This window comes from Oenanthe melanoleuca, chromosome 5, assembly GCF_029582105.1.
Source record: "Oenanthe melanoleuca isolate GR-GAL-2019-014 chromosome 5, OMel1.0, whole genome shotgun sequence".
NCBI classification, from domain to species: Eukaryota; Metazoa; Chordata; class Aves; order Passeriformes; family Muscicapidae; genus Oenanthe; species Oenanthe melanoleuca.
In genome coordinates this window covers 9,731,775-9,754,398 of record NC_079339.1, presented here as the reverse complement: position 1 = coordinate 9,754,398, position 22,624 = coordinate 9,731,775, and the positions used below count along the sequence as shown (strand labels likewise).

At 45.2% G+C, this 22,624-nt stretch overlaps 1 protein-coding gene across 4 annotated transcripts in view; it reads right to left on the bottom strand.

The window, feature by feature from the left end:
• The window catches only part of PAK6 (p21 (RAC1) activated kinase 6), a 38,027-nt gene that overhangs the window by 2,899 nt on the left and 12,504 nt on the right, over nt 1–22,624 (bottom strand). For all 4 annotated transcript variants that reach the window (XM_056493738.1, XM_056493736.1, XM_056493737.1 and 1 more), the window contains 8 exons: nt 22,176–22,240; nt 13,386–13,594; nt 8,910–9,512; nt 5,255–5,746; nt 4,879–5,012; nt 2,126–2,252; nt 1,817–1,942; nt 1,005–1,139 (listed from right to left, as the gene is read on the bottom strand). In XM_056493738.1, coding sequence (XP_056349713.1) covers nt 1,005–1,139; nt 1,817–1,942; nt 2,126–2,252; nt 4,879–5,012; nt 5,255–5,746; nt 8,910–9,512; nt 13,386–13,589 — 1,821 coding nt within the window. In that variant the 5' untranslated portion in view covers nt 13,590–13,594; nt 22,176–22,240. The remainder of the gene's footprint in view (nt 1–1,004; nt 1,140–1,816; nt 1,943–2,125; nt 2,253–4,878; nt 5,013–5,254; nt 5,747–8,909; nt 9,513–13,385; nt 13,595–22,175; nt 22,241–22,624) is intronic.

Genomic DNA, 22,624 nt, shown 5'->3' with positions numbered 1-22,624 from the left:
ATGCAGCAGGGATTATCCTAGGTGGCATTACTTTAACCTGCTGCCCCCAGTGCTGCAGCCACTGACCACAGTGAGCCATGAACTGGCTCCAGAATGGAGGGCTGGATCCATAGCTGAAACTGCACTCTGGTAGGGAGAGGGGAGGATGCCCACAAGCCTGTAAGTCAGAGGTCTGCTGGAAGCCAGTTTGCTTCCCAGGACAAGGTGGAGCAGAGCAAGACTATAACCAGTTTTGACCATCATAGCCTGTGGCAGGCCCATGTCACCAACCAAGGTATGACCCAGACCAGGATGGTTTTACACAGAATGTGACCGTGAAATTTTAATGAGTGTTGCAAAGGCAAAAAGGAAAGAACAGCTGTTGATGTTGGAATGCGTGCTGTTAGTTCAGCAGTCTACTCTCTTAAATAATTCAGTTTTAGCAGCTGCAGATGCTCTGATTAATTGGAAAGGCTGGGTAGCTCAGGATGCTGCAGAAGCTGTTTGATCTCAGAGGCTGGGCATGGAATGAAAGGAAGGCTGCTTTAAGCAGGCACTGAAAGGTGATCACTATTTATTATGTCACTGCTACTTTTCTCTAAGAAACTATGGAGCCAAGTTAATTTTCTGAGTTGCTGCAGTGTCTCCTGACCGTAGTGCAGCCTTTGTAGTTCTGAAGGCCATGAAGCTGGAAATTCCCAAGAGCAGGGATCCTCCTGTTCCCTTTCCTGGAGGATAAGCTACTCAATCAACATCAGCAAGCTGGAAACTGCTGGGTCCACCTGAAGCATCTCTGACCTGCACTCTCTTTATGCCCAGGTGCACTCACACTGCCAGGGCTGTTCCCAAAGCAGCCACCAGCTCTTAGCAGCAGCTTGCAGCCGCTAAGACCCCAAGGCCAAAGTTGCTCCCCAGGAAACATGTCCTAGCAAGACCATTTCCACAGCCAGCTGTACTGGGAACAGATGATATGGATGTTTGCCCATGATAACCATCAGTCTTACAGTGTTTGGCAGCATGCTCACCCTGTGGAAGTTTTTCAGTTTGGGAGGAGGGCTGTCACGGAGTCTCTTCATTGCCTGGACTGGAGAGTCACTGAAGTAGGGGGGTTCTCCATCTACCATCTCTATCACCATGATCCCCAGGGACCAGATATCCACCTGTGGGAGACAATGTCACATCAATATACATACTCCAGAGGAGCAGATTCTTGTTTTGTTGCTTTCACAAAGACCACAACACTCCACCCATGACAAATGGTACCAAGAGAGTCAAACACAGATGCCCTTAATACTTTTGGGCTCCTTACAGGAGTTTAACAAAGTCGATTTGCACCCAGGACTGAGCCATGCTGGTGTTGCAACATGTAAGGGTGTGCAAGTAATTGCTTGTACCACACCTGGTTGGTTGGTAAACAAAACTGCAGTCAGTCTGCTGCCACCTGCCCAAAACTCCAGAGCTCTTGTGTCTGCTTTCCCTGAGGTAAGCCTCTCAGAGCTCACATCTCCCTGCTTCCTTTATGGAATTGATTTACTGATCCCTATCATGTTACAGGCTGGTCCTTGCTCACATTTGTTCACAGCAGACACAGCAGATACAAGTCTAGGCCAAGCATTAGGTGTAAGAATAGAATAGTTGATGCCTTTTTCCTAGAAGCAGAACAATCTGGTTTTCTACTGATTTAGGAAATATTGATGCCATCACCAAAGCTGTAGTCATAGCTAGGTTTATTTTCTAAATAGAATCTGGCAACTTCCTAGAAAAGCCAATAGTTATTTTCCTGTGATACTTCAGAATATTAACTTGCTCTCCTGCTATTAGGGAGGCAGTTCCTTACCTCAGTGGTGTATGGTATCCTTGCAATGACTTCTGGAGCCATCCAATAAGGAGTACCTACCAGGGATTTTCTTTTAGGTACATCTTTACTGATCTGAGCACAGAAGCCAAAATCAGAGAGTTTGACCTGTACAAAGAAAAAAAGCAACCAACCATAAAAATAAGCCTTAAACAACACAGAGGGAAACACCACAGAGATGACAAAGAGTAAGATGACAAGGGGAAAACAAGGGATTGGGAATGGAAAGGAAATAAGAGACAGAGGCCGCAGCAGCAGAAGACAGGAAACAATTTGTCTGAGGAAACACACCCTGCCATCCAACGTCAGAAGAATGGAGTCGCTCTTGATGTCTCGGTGAATGACCCCCTGGGAGTGGAGATAGGACAGAGCCTGCAGCACTGACTCACACACTGTGGCAATCTGCTCCTCGTTCAGCCTGCAATTAGAGACAGGGGACTTAAACTGTGCAGAGCTCAGTGCTCCTTCACACAGGGTTAAAGCACACTTTGGTTCCCTATGACAATTCCCATCTCACCTTTGCCATTCTTGCATGTCTGTTACTGAGGAAAATATTTTTAATTGATGGTTGACAACTGAGTTTTCATAGGTTTAATACAGAGAAATTGCACTTTGAATTCTGTATCTAAGTTCATTCTGCAAGATGCTGTTTCAAGCAGCTCTGAGAGGCAGCAGTGCTGGTTGATGCCAAGGTGCTGCGGTAACTGGTGAGACAGCTTTTTTAAGCAAATACAGTAAAGACATTATTCACAAGGCTTGCTGTGCAACTGTATCCACAAAACATCCAAAAGCATCATCTGGCAGTGAATATAGGGATCCTTTAGGTGCTTCCTGCAGACACATGGGGTGCACTCACACCTAACTAAAGGTAGCACAGGCTACAAGCAGGGAAGACACCCCTGATTCCTATCTCTGCTAACACATGGAATATGAGCACCCCAAGAACCCCCTCTTTAGAAGCTGTTGCTGTTTAGAATACAAAATACAAAAACCTTCACAACTGAGTGAAAATGGTAGAAATGAAAATTCTCTCCTGTACCTGGGGACAGTGACAGTTCTGCATGTTTACACTGAGCAATGCTAGAAGTAAATTATTTCAAAGAATAGCTGAAGTACCCAATTTGAGTACTGTGGATTCTCAGCCTGTGTCTAGCAGTTCTTCTGAACAACCTCTGGCTCAGGACAGAGAAATGAAACATCCTCAAATTTGGGTCTGCAAGTGAGCCTAAGGAGAAGAGAGCACTCAGAAGGCAGAACTGTGCAGTGAACCAGCACCTTCTAAACCCATAATTTCTACACCATCAGCTGAGAGATATAGAATCATGTTGCTTGTTTGGCATCCCATATCTTACTCTTCCAAACTGTGACAGCTATGGGGTTGTAGCTGCACCATGCCACACAGATGGCAACTAAATCTGAAGGGTGTCAGGGGACTACTTCTGCCTTTATAATTTAACCTGAAAAGGGACGAAGGCTATCTGTGAAATTTCCCAGCACAGAACCCAATGATTTTAGGAGTAGTGCTTTTCATTTCATAGTGCCTGAGCTGATCAACCTGAAAAGCCCTGTGGTTCCTGAAGATCACAAGAGGTGCACTTTCACCCTGTCACGTATGGAATTTGGTTTCAGTCAAGTGACTGCATAGTGTAAAGCAGATTACTGGAGGATTACCTCACTCTTGGAGATGTAAATCACTTATCCCCCTCAGCAAAAGTTTAATGACTGCAATGATGGCATTTTCCTTCCTGGGAAAAACTGATAAAGGTTTGCAGCTTACTTCTGATAAATGTTATGGTTATAACAGATCCTGCTTTCATCATAAGGAGAAAAAAAAGCATTCATTAACAGGTTCAAAGGAAGCTTCTTAAAACAAATCTAGGCTGAGGTCTCACTAGTGGATATAAATATACAGACCCTTCACAAACCTCTTCATTACTTTGTATCTATAATTCAGTACCAGCCAAGAGCTACAGGAGTTTCACTGGCCCTGTAAGCTGTAGCTCAGCACTCCCCAGGATTAAATGTTGGCTTGTAGACCCTGAGATGCCTCTGAACTCGATTTTGGAAGGGCCTGCCCAGGTGTCTCTGGGACACTCCTTCCAGGTGTAGTTGTGGAGCTACAGAGGACAGTGTGGCTCTTGATGCCTCTCAAAACTGTGCTTCCAAAACACAGAACCCAACAAGATACATGCCTTAAACCCATGACAGAACCTAGGCCAAGCACGTATGTGAACTAAAGGTATATTATGATTTTTAAAAAACTAAATACAATCAGTGCTAGCAATACTGCCTAACTGTAATCCAATTAAGATCGTGAGTCTTCCAAAAAGAAATTCTCATCCTACAGACTTTCTTGGTCTGTCTTTCCACTGGCATTCCTTGCCCCAGTTTCCAGCCTTGCAGGACTGCTCTGAGGCAGAAGGAGGGTGCTCCAGAGTCATGGGTAAGACACAATCACCACAACTGCATCATCAGAACACCTTCTGAGAGGGACCAGAGGCCATCTGAGAACAACTTCTTTGCCCTACAGAAATGCTTTGGGCACTACTGAATATGAAGCAATGTAGATAAGGAAACAAATTTAGGAGAGTGTCCAGTCGTTGCTATCTTTAGGCAATGAAATTTGGGAAGGAGTCCAGATCTCAAGGCTCTGCTGCACTTCTCCAGGGGAGTTAGTGAAGTTGAATTTGTGGCTAAGGTTACACCACTGAAAACTATTTCTGCATGCACTTTAATACTTATTCAATGAAGTTCCTGGCCAGGATTCAACAGATATAAAGTAAACAACACTTTTTATGAGTACTGTGTTTTACAGGGAAGGTCATCAAGGAGATGACTAGTGGGTCTCCACAGGGATCAATACTTTAAATTAGTCCCTTCTGCACAGTGAGTATTATCACATATTCAAAACAGGTAACATTTACAAACTGTAGTAGTTTCAGGGTGCTGCAAACACAAGATCTCTGAGGGAACCTATTTGTCCCAGAAATCCCCACTCTGCTGTTCTTGCTCTCCCATTTTTGCTTTGGGATTTTGCTTTGTACCTGATCTGAGACACGATGTCTGTGAGGGCTCCTCCCTGCAGAAACTCCATCAGCACCCAGAGCTCCTCTCCCACGAGGTAGCTTTTGTACATCTCCACAACATTGACATGTTGATAGTCCCTCATTATCACCACCTGTAAAACCACAGTGGACAAGTGATCACCACAAAATCACTCACCACATTTCATCTTACCCAACCAAGTGAGCACACACAGCCTGGTGACTACAGTGCAAAGCCTCCATCCCCTCAGCAATAGCTGCTCTTGGTACGAACATTATGCTACTAAAAGGAAGAAGATCCAGCTCTTCCCTTCCTTTTGCCACACAGATTGTTCCAATGTGGACAGCAGAATCCCCGTGTCTTCAGCACACTCACCTCATTGAAGAGGAGCTCCCGGCGCTGCTGCTTCCTCAGATCCATCATTTTCACAGCCACCTGGCGCCCCGAGTGCTTCTCCCGAGCGATGCACACGATTCCTGTGGAGCCTTCCCCAATCTTAATGTAATTCTCCAGCAATGCCCTGGGATCTCCCTGGTCCACAACCATCCTGAGGGCAGCTTTGAACTGCTCATGAGTCACAACCACAGGGTCCTCGCTGGCTGGCTGCCCCTTCCCAGCAGAGTCCTGGGGCAGGTGGAGATTGCTGGAACTGGTCTGGGTCTGCCGGTTCCTGGGGGATCCCGCCGGGGAGGGCCGGCCTGGTGGCACTGCCACAGCCTTCTCTGCTGTTGGGGACTTCTGGGGGGTCCCAGCTTCAGAAATCATCCTGGGGAACTCAGAGGCAGGTTGGTCTGGGGGGAGAGACTGGGCTTTGGCAGCAGGGCTGTGGGGGGAACCCCACTGCTGGGGCTTGAAGAAAGCATTAGGCTTCAAGAAGAACAAAGAGGAAAGTGAGAGAAACAAAAAAAAATGATGGTTGGATTAACAAGCAGAAAGGTGAGGAATCAAGTTTTGTGCCATCCCACTCTGCCCTAGCACACCTCGGTGCAGACTGGAATCAAGAGCTTCAGGTTCTTGTCTCCAGGTCTGCCAACACATGGCTTGAATGAAGATCTCCTTAGATGCAGATCTCCAAGCCTCCCTTAGGGAATGGGTGCCATGCTTTAGGGGCCTCCAAATTGAGGCAGTTTAAAGGGAACATGCTTTAAAAAAAACCACCAAGACACAAAACCCACAGAAAAAAACACCAGCTGCTAAAAAGCATTCCAACCTTGCCACCAAAACTCAGGGGCAACCTGTGCTGCAGAGAATTTGAAAATCCTTTATCCCTCTGTGCCTCTGATCTTCTTTTGTATAAAAGGAAAGGGGATTCATGCCAAGGCCGTAAATCACTTTGATGTCTTGGCCTAATTCCCTTTGGGTAATTACACTCTGCCTACTGAAAACACTCTCTGCGCTTTCCACTGGTACCTGCAGAGCATTCCTGTCGATCAGGCATGGAATTAGCTCTCCACTTTGGGAAAAGCACCAAGCACCAGGACAGCTGGAGGCAGCCAACATGAAACTCCAGCTACACAGAGCCACTTGCCACCTCGCTGGCTTAAAACTGACCTGCAGTGAATTTGGATTAGCAATGCTCAACGTTTATGGAGACCTCCCACTCAAATGACAAGCAGACCCAACCCTATTTAGTGTAGCAGATACAGTAAGATCACAGCCTGTGGGAATGTGGCTTCAGGATATGCATTCCCATGCCAGGAAGGATAAATACTGTCATGCTAGTACTCACCCTGGAAATGCTGATTAATTAAAATTCAACAGCATTTAGCAGGTGAGGTACAAAATACATTATATACATACATATGTATATGTAAAATATACATATTATATGTACATAAATATATGCAAAATAATAGTAGATCTGTCAAAGAAGCAACTTCAGAAAGAGCAAACCCATCATTTATATTATAGGGCAAAAAAGAAACTTCAAAGCAAAATGCTTTTTCTCTCCCACAATTCAGAGAGATTATTAATAAAGTTAATAATATGGGCCTGGGAACTGAAAACAGCCAATCGAGAATTTTTTAAAAGAGCACTCATTTTCCCTGTCTCAGACAGGGAATAATTGTGTAGGATTTAATTCTATGCACTTTGGGTTTTAATCAAGGATTTTTGTCAAGAGCAGAATCTGCATAAGCCTCACACACTGAGAGGCCCTGGAAAACACGATTTAGCAGCATCAGGGCACAGCACAAACACAACTGCCTGTCAAAAGTTCCTTCCTCCCTGTACACCAGCTCCACCCCTGCAGTCCTGTGCTGACATGCTCACAGCAACACAGAATTTATTTCCCAAATCTTGTTTTGTCTCAGGAGAAAGAAAAAAACCCCCACGTTTTACATAACCCAGAGCATGCAGAAGGGCACACAACACATGTGCAAGCTCACACAGGTTTGCTTAACCATGTGTAAGTCTTATTTCCTGCTCCTGTAATGTGACAGTCCCCATGTACATGTTTTCTGTCTTGGGACATTTTGAGGTGTCACTAGTTTTCCCACTCCTTCCCTTCATAAGGAAGGTGCACTCAAACCCATGCGTGTTCCCATGGTGTTTCTCAAGGCAACACCTTCCCATTTCAGCCAGTTAGCCAGCCAAGTGGTAGATGCTCCATCTCTGTTCAAGACCACGTTGGAGCAGCCTGGTCTAGTGGAAGGTGTTCCTGCCCATGGCAGGGGGTGGAACCCGATGGATGTTGAGGTCTCTACCAACCCAAACCAGTCTGGGATTCCATGATTCAGTTATACCCTTGTTCCTTTCATCTGCAATTACACATTTTTTATACATCATCAGAGCAGGAGACCTAGGTTTTCATCATCTTACCAGAGGCTAGTATGAACATCTTAGAATAAACAGCTACCAGGGATGGTGCAGACCCCTCACTGGAATAGGGAGATAGATTAGTCTTCAAGGTCTTCCCTACTCCTCTCCTCTGACAAACAGCTGGAGTTTAAACACTCCCAAGTTACCACTTGACTGGTAACTTCTGGTCCTGCTCCTGGAAGTGCTGAGCATGGCAAAGATGCTGGGGGAGACAGAAGTGGCCAGTTCTAGGTGCTCAGAGGACAGGCCTCAAAGCAGAGCAGATTTTCCCAGAGCCACTGAGATAGCAATAAGTACAGTTTGTGTTACACAGGGACTGCATTCCTTCAAAATCCTCTCCCTTGGAAAGGAAACCCACTGTGCTCAAAGCCTTGAGCCTGGATCCTTATGCAAACTGCAAGAAGCTGGATTGGAGACATCCCCTCCCTGCAACACCCTTCAGAACAGTCAAGTTCATTTAAACAGTGGTTCCTGTGATCATCCTCCCAGTTCAGGCACTTCCCATCAGCTGGGAATCACTATGTCCCAGCACCAGCTTTGAAGCCACCAGACAAGCCATGCAAAGAAGATGGATGCTGGGTCAGCCCAGAATGGAAAAGAAGCAATGGCTGCATTTACTATCCAGTACCAGAGATTTTCTCCAGTTTAACAAGAAATGAGTCATCCATTCAGACAGCTTTCCTGGGGGAGCTGTAGCTGTGAGCTGTCCCACCCTTTCCAAAATCCAACTTCCTGTGTGACAGCACCGTGGGCGCTGATGGAAACCCTGCTGCTGTAGCCTGGCAAATTCAGCTATAACCAACACTCTCCCGAGGTAGTTCTGGTTTGCACAGGCAGAAGAATATATTGCTAATGCAAATTGTGGCAATTTCCCAAATGGCAAAGGCTCTTTGGTGCCAGCAGAATGGCACTGCAGTTATGCCTTTACCTCACAGAAGGTAATGACTAAGACCCCTCGTCCTTCCCAGCCCACACTCCTGCAGCTCCGCCAAACCTTCTGCTGGAGATCTGGCTGCCATCCTGAGCTGTGCCTTGCAGTATCTCGTGAAGCTCAGGCGGACCACACATTTTCTCCTGCCCAGCACTATTTTGATTCCAACATTAATCATAACAAGAACAGATGGTTGCCCGATGTTTGCAATTAAATTGGCTGCATATGTAACCTCTGGAACTGTAAAGTCAACATTTCAGCCCAGTGAATAACTCTTACCTTGATCTGCAGGGGAGGGCCTGGCTTGTTCGAGGTGCTGGACGAGGGGAACACGCTGCGCAGGAGCCTCCTCTTGAGGCTGTTCTCTCGCGATTTGGAGCTGGGGCTGCCCTCCCCCGAGGGCCTGGCGCTGGGCTGCCGCTGGAGCCAGCCCTCCTCCGGACTCTTCATTGCCATCTCGCTCTCCCCTGGCACAGCAGGCACGGGCTGCAGCCCAGAGGTGCGCTGCACACAGCTGCCATCAGCGCCCTGGAACTCTGACGGGCCCAGGGACTGGGCTTTGGTCACCATCCCGTTGGGATGGGACTGCTCGTCCAGGCGGGATTTGTAATCCGGCCACATGGTCTGCCTCCGGGCCACCTTGGATCCACCGTTGCAGTTGAGGTAGTTCCCATACTTGTCTGCCCAGTCTCCTTCAGGACTCTGAAGGTACATGTCTGGGGGTCTCTCATCTCCCAGGAGCCCAAGGGACTGGGCTCTCCTCCTGCTGGTGGGGCTCCTGCCCCTCAGAGTGTTCGAGCTGATGGCAGAAAGCTTCTGGATGTCATTGAGCAACCCAGAGATGTAACCTTCCACTTCCACGGTGCTGCCCCGCACCACAGTCTGGGGAACACAGGAAAGGTGAGAAACAAGACAGAGTTGTAAGAATCGAGGCTCAGTTTATCTTGTCATAGGTTAGATTTCGCACATATAGCCCAAGACAACTCAAGGAATTCAAGAAAAATTACCAATTTTTGTCTTTTGTTTCATTGTCCTTCACTGAGGGGAAAAAAAAGAGTCCTTGGGTTACATCCCGCTGTCAGAGCGGCAGTGCTGTCAGCCAAAACAGTCAATTCTGCTGTTGTGCTCACATTCTAAAAGACAATATTAGAGCAAAACCGGGATATTTCAACACTCCTGGCTTTCTTGTGCTGAAACTACTGTGACACTACATCACTAATGCACTCACCGATTCCTGAAATATTAGTTCTCAGGAGTTCCAGCATGCTGCAAGCTCCATTTGCAAAACTCACCTTTGCTATGCCAACAAAAGGTTCATCTCTCCCCTGAAGCACTCTCAATAGCGTTGTAATCAGCGTCCCTCAGTCTGCTTCTCTACAATTTCTGCTAATACATCTCAATCCTGACCAGTGCAGACCGTGCTGTTCCAACTCTGCCTCCCTGCTCTGCCCTGCCAAGCTATTATAATTAAAAACGATGAACAAAGGGTCACAGCAACTCACAACTGCCTTGTAAGCAAACACTGAAGAACAAGGCTTCCATCCAAACAGGCATCAGCTCTGTACAAGTAGGACACTTGAAGCTGTTGGTATATTTTGTAGTGTTCTACCTTGTTTTTTTTCTGGAACTGAAAAGCTTACAGAGGCTTTTCTAGTGCTGGGAACCAAAATGTTTCCTTTCTCCACAGGAATCTGCAGCACAGGATCACTCCTACACTTTCATGAACCTCTGCCTGAGGAAAGTCCTTCCCTGGAGTGACAGCAATCTCCTGTTTGCTAACTGAGCTCCAGGGATCTTCTAAACATGCTGAATTAATTACACTGAGACTAATACTTAGCTGGTGCAACACAGTAGCTCCAGTAATTTCAACAGAACACCACCACAGTACACAAACAAGCACCTGGTTTGCTCAGAGTCTGAGAATGAAAGGCAGAATAGAAGATTTTTGTTCAACAAGGTGAAGAAAGGACAATTCAGCTCACTCCATAGCACACACACCAGCTACAGCTGGAAATTCTGGTCTTCACTCCTACTCCCTCACCACACATACACACCTCCCTTCCTCCACAGCCCAGCTGCTGTCACGGAACAATGTGCTGGGGAGATGAACTTTTTATCCCAAGTGGACAAAAGTCATCCCAGAAAGGCATGGGTATTCTCAAAATAAGAAGTCTCCAACAACATGCTATGGCCTCTCCTGAAAATCCACTGCAGTACTCTTCTCCCCTTCTAACTAAAACTCCTAGAATTAGACTCGGGTCACTCCCATGAAGTCAGACCTAGCCCTAGCAGACAGGGAAGATGGGAGTTAATCTTGCTTTGCCACTGCGTTTAGGGACTGCATCAGATTAATGAGGAAACGTCCAAATTTCAGCCAAATCTATAGGGAGTGCTCTTACATAGCTCATGCCTTACTGACCAAAACTGAGAAATTGTAAGCACCTTTTTATAAGCTACACACAAACCCAGGAACTACTCTGATAATTGAATTCAGGACTATGTACAAGGGCTTGGCCAACAAGCACTTGGGAAAAAAATATCTAATTGATTGGTATCATTGAACAGGAATTAATTCAAATTGAGTTTACCAGAAACCAGTCAGCTCTGTTATGCGCTATATCAGAGTGTTTGCATTTGGAATTACTGGGAAAAACAGTACTGGTTTAAGATGATTCTTTAGTTTTTAAAACCTTTTGGGTATTCTGTCCTTATTCTCTTAAGGATTTGCACCTCCTTTCAGCTTTTACCATCCTTGGGTTTAGTAAGTCAGACATGAAAGTCCTGACCAGCATAAGGCTCAGGGCAAACTCCAGGAAATCTCTTCAGATACATTTCTGTTTCAACAGTGATGCCACACACTATTTTTTGAGCATCCATTGCCTAATACTTAAGAAAACTGGGTTTGCTCTGGAAACACCATTGGTGCAGTGTCCAGACCCACTGAAATCGAGATACAAGAGAGTGCTATCACTTCTCCCTGACCCAAAATCCCCTACCCTGTGATTAATGAAAACTGGGTTGTTTGGCGTGATTCTTTTCTTGATAAATCCAGACTGGCTGCCAGCTACTACTCTGCTATCTCCTTGGAAGTGGCTGCAAATAGATTACTTGCTTATTTGTTCCAGTCTCTTTCTGGGGATACAAATTATTCTGACTGATCTGCAATTCCTTGAATTTCATTAGGCCCAGATGACTTGAAAATATGCAAGTTCTTAGCTAAGTCTCATTTCTGTTCCTGCTCTTTCCTTATTCTGGCCTGCATTCCCATCTCTTCATGCTCATGCTAATTGTCAGCCCACTGATCACACTTAATGAAGACCAGAGGAAAATCATTAAACACTTAGGAATTCTCAGTGTCATCTGTTAACTTTCTTCCAAAACCAACAGTGAACAAATTCTTTCCTTCATCCTCCTCCTCCTCCTCAGTGCACTCATGAGGTGTCCTCAGTGCCCTTCATGTTCTTTGAGAACAACATCTCTTTTTGTGCCTTGGCCTTCCAGTTTTGTTTCTACATGAATTTCTTTTCTCTTTGCCCTTTACAACTTGACCTAGTTTCCACCCTTCTGAGCAATCCTCCTGCAGTTTAAGCTCATTAAGGAGCTCCTGATCTAACCAAGTTGGTCTCTTATTACACATTTTATCTCTTCTCTGGATTGTGTTCCTGTCCCTCTACTACATTTTGAACCTCAAAGCACATTCAAGGCACCAGGCAAAACCTCCTGTCTTTTTTTTTTTTTTCACCTATTCTTCCTAAGCAAGTTTTTCCTTTATAAACCAGCATTCTGCTCAAAGATCCTGACAGGCAATAGCAGGTTTGATTACGTACTGAAGCTCACATTAAACCAAATATAGTCCCCTTTAGTCCCCATGTTTTAAGCACCTGCACACAAAAAGCTAAATATATTCATCAGATAGCCAACTCTTTTTAATATCCCTCCTAAAACCCAAGAAGCAACATCTCTGTTTTACAACGCACCTTTCAGTTTTTAGGCCCCCGCAGGGTTTTTTTAAACTGGGAACAAAACCTTCCCCCAAGCAACCAAGACTTGAAACACAATATTTCTGTCATTATCTTTCATTTCCTTTCCTGAGAGGTCACCACAAAGCTGCCTTTTCCCACAGCATGTTCTTGCTGTCACTTATATAGTCTCAGATGCCACTACCAGCAGCCATCTAAACCCATCCATCTACAAAAATCACTTGTTTTTCCTTACTGAAGGACATTGCCCCATTACTATGTCCCACTTCCCATTAAAATGCTGGTTTATTAACCATTTGAGCCCAATTTAGTTTTAGCCTAGTTTAGTCCTTGTTGTCCTCGTCCATGAACAGCAAGGCAGCGCTACACTGCTCTCTCTCCCACTTAGGCTTCCCTGGCAAATTAATTACCAGCCAAGTTTCTCACACACAAAAATGACAAGCCTGCTAAAACAGGTCTCTCCAGGAATTCTCTTGGCTTCCCTGTACAACAGCTGAATGCATCCTGGGTCCTGTCAGCTACCACAGGAGCTTTCGCAGATCCCCATCACTGTGACAGGCAGCCAGCTGGTTATTTCAACACTGACAGCAACAGGTCAGCATCCTACTGTCCTTAGTCCTGATGAAATTACATTCACCTTGGGCTATCAAAGCCTGCTACCCACTGAATTCCATAAAGATATCACACTTAGTCCCATTTGTGGGGCACCAGAAACAGTGCCTCAACTTGGAGGCAACTCCCTGAGGAACAGGAAAGAACTGTCTCCTTCCCTTACCTTCATAGGCTGGAGCTGCATTCTCGTGATCCTTGAAGGGTCTACCACAGGCTTGGGGCGCCTCAGTGTGTCCAGAATATTCTGCCATTGGGGTGGCAGGCCCACAAATTTGCCCTCCTTTGGGTCAAATGAGGTGTGGACACGGTGTTCAAAGTTCTGCGGGGCCGAGATCTCCGGGCGTTTCTTCTTCTTCTTCCGGAACATGATGCCTGAAGGGGAAAAGGCAACACTGTCAGTGCCTCTCTAGGCTGCCCAAGCAGTAAAATCAGGTATCAATTCTATGAGTTAACTATGTCATATTAAGAACATTTTCCAGTGAAAAGCACTTTATCAAGAGTTGATCACCTCCTCTTACAGTTGAGGAAACAGGCACCAAGAGAGTGATAATTTTGCCCAAGGCCACCTTGGAGGTTCATGGCTCAAACAGGATTTCTAGCAACTTCCTTTATTTCTACAAATTCATATTGCCTGATAAAACTCTTTTAGAAGTAATTAAGAGATACATATTTATATTTTACCTGCTTGTACCTACATTAAATGGCTTTGGAGTCCAGCCAGTTAGACAGCATTGATTCCACCAAAAGCCTGAAATTTAAGGTGGCTATGAACAGGGCTCAGGTTGTCTTCTCACTGCTTACTCCAAGTAAGTAATATCCACTTGGTTCCCATTTAAAGACAGCAGAGTTGTTGCCAAAGGAAGAGCTGCCCGAGACTGACTCTGGATCTCAGCTTTTCTTGCTTAGACAGAGGGCTCGAGAGGGAGAGAGGAGGTGGTAGGTGGAAATCAAACTCTGTCAGCAGGTAGCTGAAGAAGCTAAAATTAAAAACTAAGATCCTTTTCCCTTGGGGGCTGAGAGAGACAGCTTGTGTGAACAGCCAGTGCAAGTGCGACAAGCCAGAAGCACATAACACTGAAATTATACCCAAACACAGGAGACTTCAAAATCTGAATTAAGAATTTATAACCAAAAAAAGATGCTTAGATAGAAAGCTAAGAGACTGGACCTTTCTGGAATCAGGAAGATATGAAGGAAAAGGAAGAACCAGAGTTCTGCATGCAGTCAAGAGGTGGGAAAGCTAGAGGACTGCAGTGGATTGACACAACATCTTCACAAAAACCAGATAGGGTGAGGTAAAGAGATTTTCTATGGAGAGCCAGGTTTTTCACAGTGGGGAGTGGTGGGAGTGAGAGACAGGCAGGCATAAATCAAAACAGGAGTGGTCCCAACATTAAAGGATAGAAGGAAAAGCTTCCCTGTGACCAGGAGTGTCCAACATTGGAGCAGCCTGTCCAGACAGGCTGAGCAGGCTCCATCCTCAGGCGTTTGCTCTCAAAGCCAAAGCCCTGAGTAATCCAGCCTGACCCTCCAAGCTGACCCTGCCTTGAGCATGGGAGTTGGGCTGCACCTCTCAAGGTCCCTTCTCCCCTGAAATGGTCTATGACGCTATTCACTGCTTTGGGGAAAAGCTGCACAGGCTTTTTAAAGCAATTAACATCTACCAATAAATGAAAATAACATTTACATGCTCTTCCTTTTCCACAGACAACATGACTATTGGCATTTGCCTTTCATTAACGCTTACAGCCATGAATGTCATCTCTTCCCTGACATCAGGCTGAGGATTTTTTGCCACTTAATCTTCAACTTTGTAGCAGTCACTCTTCCCCTGTACAGGACCTCAGCTTCCAACTATTTGTACTGAATAAATATTTACAAGGGTCAGAGAGACAGACCGCATAGAGAGATAACCCGCCGTGGTGTAGACATGAACACACTTCTAGAGAACACCAATCTCCAAAATCAGCACATCACAGTGAAATCTATGTCAAACATTTTCCAGGTTGTCTCATTCTAAACTTGTTTAGGGAGCAAAGTGCAGCCATCAGCTGAACAATGACTTTGCTCCCGGGTGCCAGACTAGGGTCTTGAAAAGCCAATACACAGGTGCTCCCAGTTTGGTTACCACAATCCCACAGTCACAGGGACAGCAAGTGTTTGTGTGGCAACAGGACCTTTGCTCCATCTAACCCCCTAGTCATGCAATCCACCCTTGGTGAAACACCACCTTCACACACACTGCCCATTGCAACAGCCTACTAAAGATACCTCACAGGTGAAAAAGAAAACAGAAAACAAAAACCCCTACAAAAGAAGCTGGAAGCAACTGTTCTGCCTAGAAGATATTTTGCAGCCAAATAGTCTTTGCTTAGAACAAGTTCCAATGAAAACCCAAATACATCTTAATGGAGAGCTTATGGAAAGGGTGTCTGTGCTCCAGGTCTGTATTGCAGCTCTTCAAACACAGTGATTCATCTCTCAGGCCCCTTAGGTGCTGCTTATTAACTAATAATCAAGACTAAAGTCAGAGGGCAATTCTTTAAGGGAAAAAAAGTGCAGATAATCCCAGAAAGAAAAGATAGCTTATGGTGTTAGTAGTGCTCAGACCAACAGCTGGAGCTGCTGAAGAGCTTGAGAGCCTCCAAGGGAGGCAGAGAGTATCTCTGTAGGATTACAGAAAGAGGTTCAGTATCCTTGACTACATGTGAGTTATGACAGCTCCTTGATCCACCTTGACCCAGCCACAGCAATCCCAGTGATCTCACTATTTCAACCAGTACCTCTTCTTCTGCTCCCACCCTCTTAGCTTAGGTTCATAATGCGAAGATACCCAGGGCACAGCAGACAGTCTCAAGTTTGCTCTTTAAAGTGCTTCATGTGGCAAAGGGTCCTGTAAAACAGGGTGTTACAAATGCCACAGTCATTAGCACTTGTAGCATCAATGGTTATCTGAACATGCCAGGTATTTCCCCATAAGGAGAATGATTCTGGCTTAAGTGCTTCTTCAAAATGCAGAATTTTAAAGCCCAGGTGATATTTTGGCCCCAACCAGAACAGTGGTTCTATTCTACCATCTCAGTTTGCAGCAGCATAAACACAACACTACATAAAATCCCTATCCCTGACAATCAACACGTGGACTACATTTGGATCCCATAACAAGAGCATGCTTCCAAAACCCAGAAAGGAGCACCTACTGAGTTCATGGTCAGTTTTAAGTGACTGGTTGGCATGGCCTGCATCTACCTTATTGGCTTAAAACAGACAGCTTAAAAACAACAAAATGTAATCAGCTCCAAATACAACACATCCCTGGGCATCCAAAGGCATTTGCTTTGTATGGTCAGCATCAATTCCTGTTTATAAAGAGATCAGACAGGTGGTTTAAAGGTAAACTGCATTAGGATCAAATTAAATACATACACTAAAAATAGTTATTTGAAATCCAATGAATTCTAGTAATCTTGGTAGGTTTTGCATCTCATTGAGGAGGTCTGTATTTAACCAGTCTCCTTTCACTTTGTGGTTTTCATGCAAGAGCTATTTACTTATATTTTCAATACCCAGCTAAAGAATGTTTATTGTTAAATAAAACACATAAAACCAGGCCTTTTCTAAGTCAGTGAGAAATTAATAAGAACATTTTATGCACATAAGATTTTGTAAATCAAGCCAAACTTGTATTTAAACATAGACAGCATCCCTTTAATATAACAACACAAATACTGTGACACTGATTTTATAATAATCTACTAGACTTTAGTCTTTCATTTAGTGCTGACAACTATACTGTAAGAAATGTCACAAACATAAATAATAAAAGTCACTACCACAAGACAAAAGCAGTCGGAGATTGAAATTCTCTCAGCGATCCATTCCTGCTGCCTGGGAAACCACGTTAGGTTTTTCAACTCCAGATATAGCTGTTCCTAGATGATACAGTTCCAAAAGCTGTCACATCTGCCAGTGAACACGAGAAAAAATCCCACAGCCAGCAGATCCAGAGCAGGGGGAGGGATCAACTGGGGAGGAGGGGCAAGAAGAGAGAGGGGTCAGCCTCAGATGAGAGGAAGGGGTGGGAGGATTAAGGATGGAAGGGGAATGAGAGTTAGTAAAGGAGAGAAGAATGGGTGGGAGACAGACAACCCGAGGAGGAGGGCACAGAAAAGAAGCAACATCACCCGGAGGGAAAAAAAAAAAAAAAAAAAAAAAAGTAGATAAATGTTATCAGGAGTGGCTCGTTCCAGCGCCCAGACAAAGGCAGCAGCGTGCACTGCCTTTTCACCCGACCTGCCTCCACCCTGTTCACGTCCAGCCACACGTTCCACTAGGACGCAGCGCCGCACGGACCCGTGCTCATACCCTCCCTCCCTCACTCACACATGCACTTGATGATAGCACGGCAGCACAGAGCTACTTCAGTCTCACTTGTGCAGTTTCCAGTTAAAAATAAGCTCTCCCTCCCCCTCCTTGCTGCAGCACTGAATTCGCTCATCAGCTCATTGCGTCGCTATCGCAGATCTGGACGCAGCTCCCTACATTCCTCCTGCCCTGAACGAGAGATAACACTTGGTCCCTGGGCTCAAGAAAGCCATTCCCATAATTTCCAAGTCCTCCCACAGCTGATCTGCCAAACAGCTCTGGCCAGCTCCAAGAGGAGAGGGAGAGAAGGAGAACTCTTCCTACAGGACCTGAGGAACTGCAATATGCAGATTGAGTTTGCAGTAGGAAGATGAAGATCCCAGAGAACCCGCCAATTAAAATGAAAAATGTATTTCCATACTCTGCTACTCAGGTCACTGTCATGTGCTGCATTTGAAATGGATTACAGATTAACTAGGCTGCTATTCATGCATGTCATATGTATTTGTGAATATGCACACATGGAATTTCACTGCATCCCATACCTTCTAAAATACTCATGTTTGCCTTCCTGAGGTTTCCAACACTCTTATTATATATGACATATAAACGATCATAGCAGTTTACAAACAAAGGGAAATGACAGGTTAGGTCCCTGAAGAGCTGACAAACTCAAATGTGACTTCACACAGCAAGGAATGGTAACAAGGGTCAGTGAAAGGGAAAAAGAAAAGCCAAACGGTCCAAAATCTGAAACAGTATCTAAGAGCACTGCCCCAACATCTCCTACATTTGTCTGCAATTCTAGTTTCAGAAATACTGGCTGAAGTACTTTTTTTCCTCCTAAAGGAAAAGTGGATATTTCCTTGCTGTGCTATCCCTTTCCTCATTTCAAGTCCTTTCCTACTATTCCTTTCTCCCTCACCAGCCCCCCATGGCAAAGCTACATGTTGGAGCAAAGCAACAGCACAGCAAACTGATGTAATGCTCTAAATCCTGCCCAAACACACACGAGAGCACAGATTAATATTACATTAGAAATAAGCTTAGGGAAAGACATATTTGTTATATTGGTGGGTTTATTCCTGAGGAATGAGAAGAACAGCACAACTGGCCTGACATTTCTTCCTGTGCCTCCACTTATGAAGGCTTTGGTGCTGCCTAGCTCTCCCCTGCTCCATTTCCTTGCTCATAAATTAGGACTAAAACCTAAAACCCAGTGAACGCCTATTTGCTCAGCTTATTTGGGATGCTGCTGGGTTACATACTTGTAGATGAGTTTTAGCTATACTATACCAAATTAATTCTGAGACGTATATAAAAGTACTTGCAAAGAAAAGACCTCTTGAACTTTCCAAAACCAGCACAGGCATGTCCCAAATGCTAATGGACTTTATCCCTTGACAAATAACAAGGTTTTCCATTATTTGCAGTCCCCTAGAAATCCCATCTGAAGTCACCATCCCATTATGTCTGTCTCTGAAATCAGGCCCCACCCTCTAGAGGTTTCATCTAAACAGACGAAAGGTGAGGAAAGGGAATTATTATCCTCATTTGCAGATGAGACAGAAAAAAAATTACTAGCCCTGTTTCTTCCCACTTATGTCTAGATTAGCAGATCTACAACATCACCCAGGTATGTCTCCTGGCTGCTTTTTAACTTTATATCAAGGCCAGATCCAGGCCCAACACACCCTGGAGAGAAAACATGGGTGCAGAGTCCGTGTGGAGGCCAAGACACACTCTGCCCACAGGTTTGATCTGGGTACCAGCACATTAGGTCCAGAAGCCTTGACAGAACCCAGCAGCACAAACAGAATTCATGCCCGAACCTCAGCTGCAGTCCAGTGCCTTCATTACAAGACCAGCCTTTCCACCTGGGCTCAGTGTGTGAGAGGGTACAGCCACCAAATGCTGCTGCAGCACCAGGGAAGGCGGCTCACTCGTCATGTCCTTGGCACACAGAGCCAGCAGGACGTGTGCTGCAGGTCACCAGGCTGACACCAAAGCCACAACAACTCTGACCCTTTTCCTCCACCTTTTACGTGATTCATGTGGCTTGTGTCCTGTTCTGGCTATACCAAACCACACTGTGCTGCACCTCTGACACTCACCCCACACCTTCACCCCTCCCTGATCCCTGTCCAAAGAGCAGCTACATTGTTCCACATGGATTTCCTGAGATTATTTTGCCATGAAGGATGCATCAGGGTTAAAAACAAGTTGCTGTATTTTGCTGTTAATCCAAAGCACCACAAAGCTTCAAGACAGGGCTTGACAGATTCAGGTCTTCACTCTCCACTGTCTTGTGTGACAGATCCATTCAAAATCAGCATAAAAGTACTATCGAGATTAGAATAAGAACATTTAAGGTTCCGTCTCCAAAAATTCACATGAATAGCAACATCTTACATATCAGACAAGAGGTTACATTGGGACAAGCCAAGGGGCCACATCTGGCGTGTGGGCTCACATGGCAGGGAAGGAGCCAAGGCACTGGGCTGTAGCACTGGGCTGCACATCCTGCGGCTCCGTGTGAGCCCAGAACCTCAGCGTGCTCTCGCACGGCTCGCAGATCCAGCTGCCTCTGGCACGCAGGGTTACGAGAGGAAAGCTGCAGCTCCATGCTGCAAACAGGCACAGCACTGATTTTACTGGATGCAGGAAGAGTCATAAACTCAGGGAGCAGGGCTGAATTCCCACAAGCAGACCTGTCCCAGCAGAGACAGTGGTGACCACCATCCTGAATCACCATCCTCATTCCAGCAGCACAGCAAAGGGCTGACAGAGACACCCCAGCAATTCCCCAGATCACTCGAGTATAGAGATGCAAGAGTTAAACTTTCTTCCAGCCAACACTGAACAATCTCAGTCCCTAGTAATGCTCATCATGTTCTCCCAAAGAGAGATACAAATATATTTAATTGCTGTCAGCAGCCTGCAAGGCAGTTTGCTTGTGTTATTCCCACAGGACAACTGATGGGAAAACTGCAGCCCAGGCAGTGCACCCCAAAACACAGAGGGACAAATTTGCTTAAACCCTACAACCTGACTGACTCTCAGCCTTCCTGCTCGCTGCTGCCAACACTGAGATGCAAATTTAAATCACAACAGACAAGTCTTCTCCAAGGGAATATCAGTTATCCTGCTCTGTGTGACATAGTTGTGAGTGTTCACAGAGCCCTCTGTACATTAAAACCTGAGGTGCACTCCTAACATAAGATAAATGACTACCATTGGCTACAGCTACATTCTGTTCATCGTTTAATTACAAAATAATCTAATTACTAACACTGTAAGTTAAATGGCTGAGCCCTAGGGAAAGTGTAACTTCCTAAGACATTTTTGAGGGAAATAGATTTCAACTTTTAGTCTATGGGCACCCTCCATTCCCACTGTTCTCTTTTGCCAGACAAATGAAAAGTCAGTCTCAGAACAGTATCATTGCTAAGACCAAATGGCAGTGCATTAGTCCTCAAACCACATGGTAATCCTGCAGCTTTAGAAAACATAATGAGGAATTCCTTAAGAACAAGACCTGTAGCAGCCAAGTGCTGATTTTGTGCTCCATTGCACTAAGTCTATGACATTATGACTCAAAGTCAGTGAGACTGGTGCAGGAGCAGCGTTGGTGCCACAGACAAGAAAGCTGCTCCCCAGACCAGAATCCTCCCTGAGGAGGTGTCAGAGTTAGCTGTGCTCTCTGCAGCTCTCAGTACTGAGCAGCACAAGTCCTGGTGAGCTTTCAGCTACTCCTGCTCACTTGTGTCATGTCCAGAGCTCAGAGCTCATGTGCTACTCTAAATGGGATGGAACTTCAGCAGGGTACCCCTGTGGGTACCCAAAAAACCCCCAGTGCAATACAGAGCTCAGAGCGTGTTTTTACTTGCAGTTGGACTAAGCTAGTCCAAGCTACTTTAAGCAATTTTGTTTAAAGCAATTTACACAAATATTTAGCTCTTTTCTCTGCTAGTGAATTTCCCTAAGCACATTACAGAAGAAGGTTAAAAAGAGCTCTTTTTTCCTGATTGCAGGCAGGACAGACAAACTTTAAAGAATTCTCCTTAATTAATTTCATTCTCCTTGGGAATGAAAACCATTTTGTGACCAAACCATTTTGTGTTGTTTCTCACTTTGCAAGCCTTGGCAGCAGGACCCAGGGTGGCCTTCCCAGGTACATTCATAGTCACACTCATCTAGTCAGAAACAGCCCCTGTGCAGAGAGCAGGCTTTCCATCTGGGAGCACAGTTACTAATCCAGCAAGCTATTTGCTGATAGCTCTTTCCACTATTTGATCAGATTTGCTTCTAGATTAATAAATCATTGTTCACACAGCATACAGGATGTACATACCATGGCAGCATTGAATGTTAAAAGCAATATAAAACTTTATCACACCATCAGGAATGAGACTTTTCCATGGGACAGGGCTGGGGAGAGAGGCAGCAGTTTCCCTTCCCCAGCAGCTGTGTTAGGGACTGACTCAGATTCTACCCAAACAGAGAACTCAGAAAAGCAGACCAAGAGTGGGCAAAGGTCTCTTACTCTCCCATACATTCCCAGCCTCACCTGAGAGCTCACACTCACCAGACACAAATGGCTCTTCTGGTTTTTCAGTGCTCTGTTCCCAAATACATTAAAGCATTAATGTCCTGGCAAAGAAGAAAGCAAATATTAACAGACAGGACTGTTTTCTTACCTGCCTGTATGCACTGGTTACCTGACAAAAATAATTAAGTACAAATGCCCAATAAAACCATATATTGTAACTTAAATAGGACAAGATTAGGCAGCTTTCAGCCAGCCAAAACACACACACCCAGCCCCACATGAGTACTCCAGCATAGCTTCAGGAAGTGTTCTGAAAGGATCCTGGCCAGCACAGCCACCAAAAAGTTGGGAATACACACAGGATGGGTTTAACTAGACCTCTCTGTAAGGTATGGTGAGGGTCCTTGCAGATACAAGATACTTAAGAGCAGATATTACTCTGTCTCCTGTAAAGGCAATGAGTATGCATGTTCCTGACATGCTGC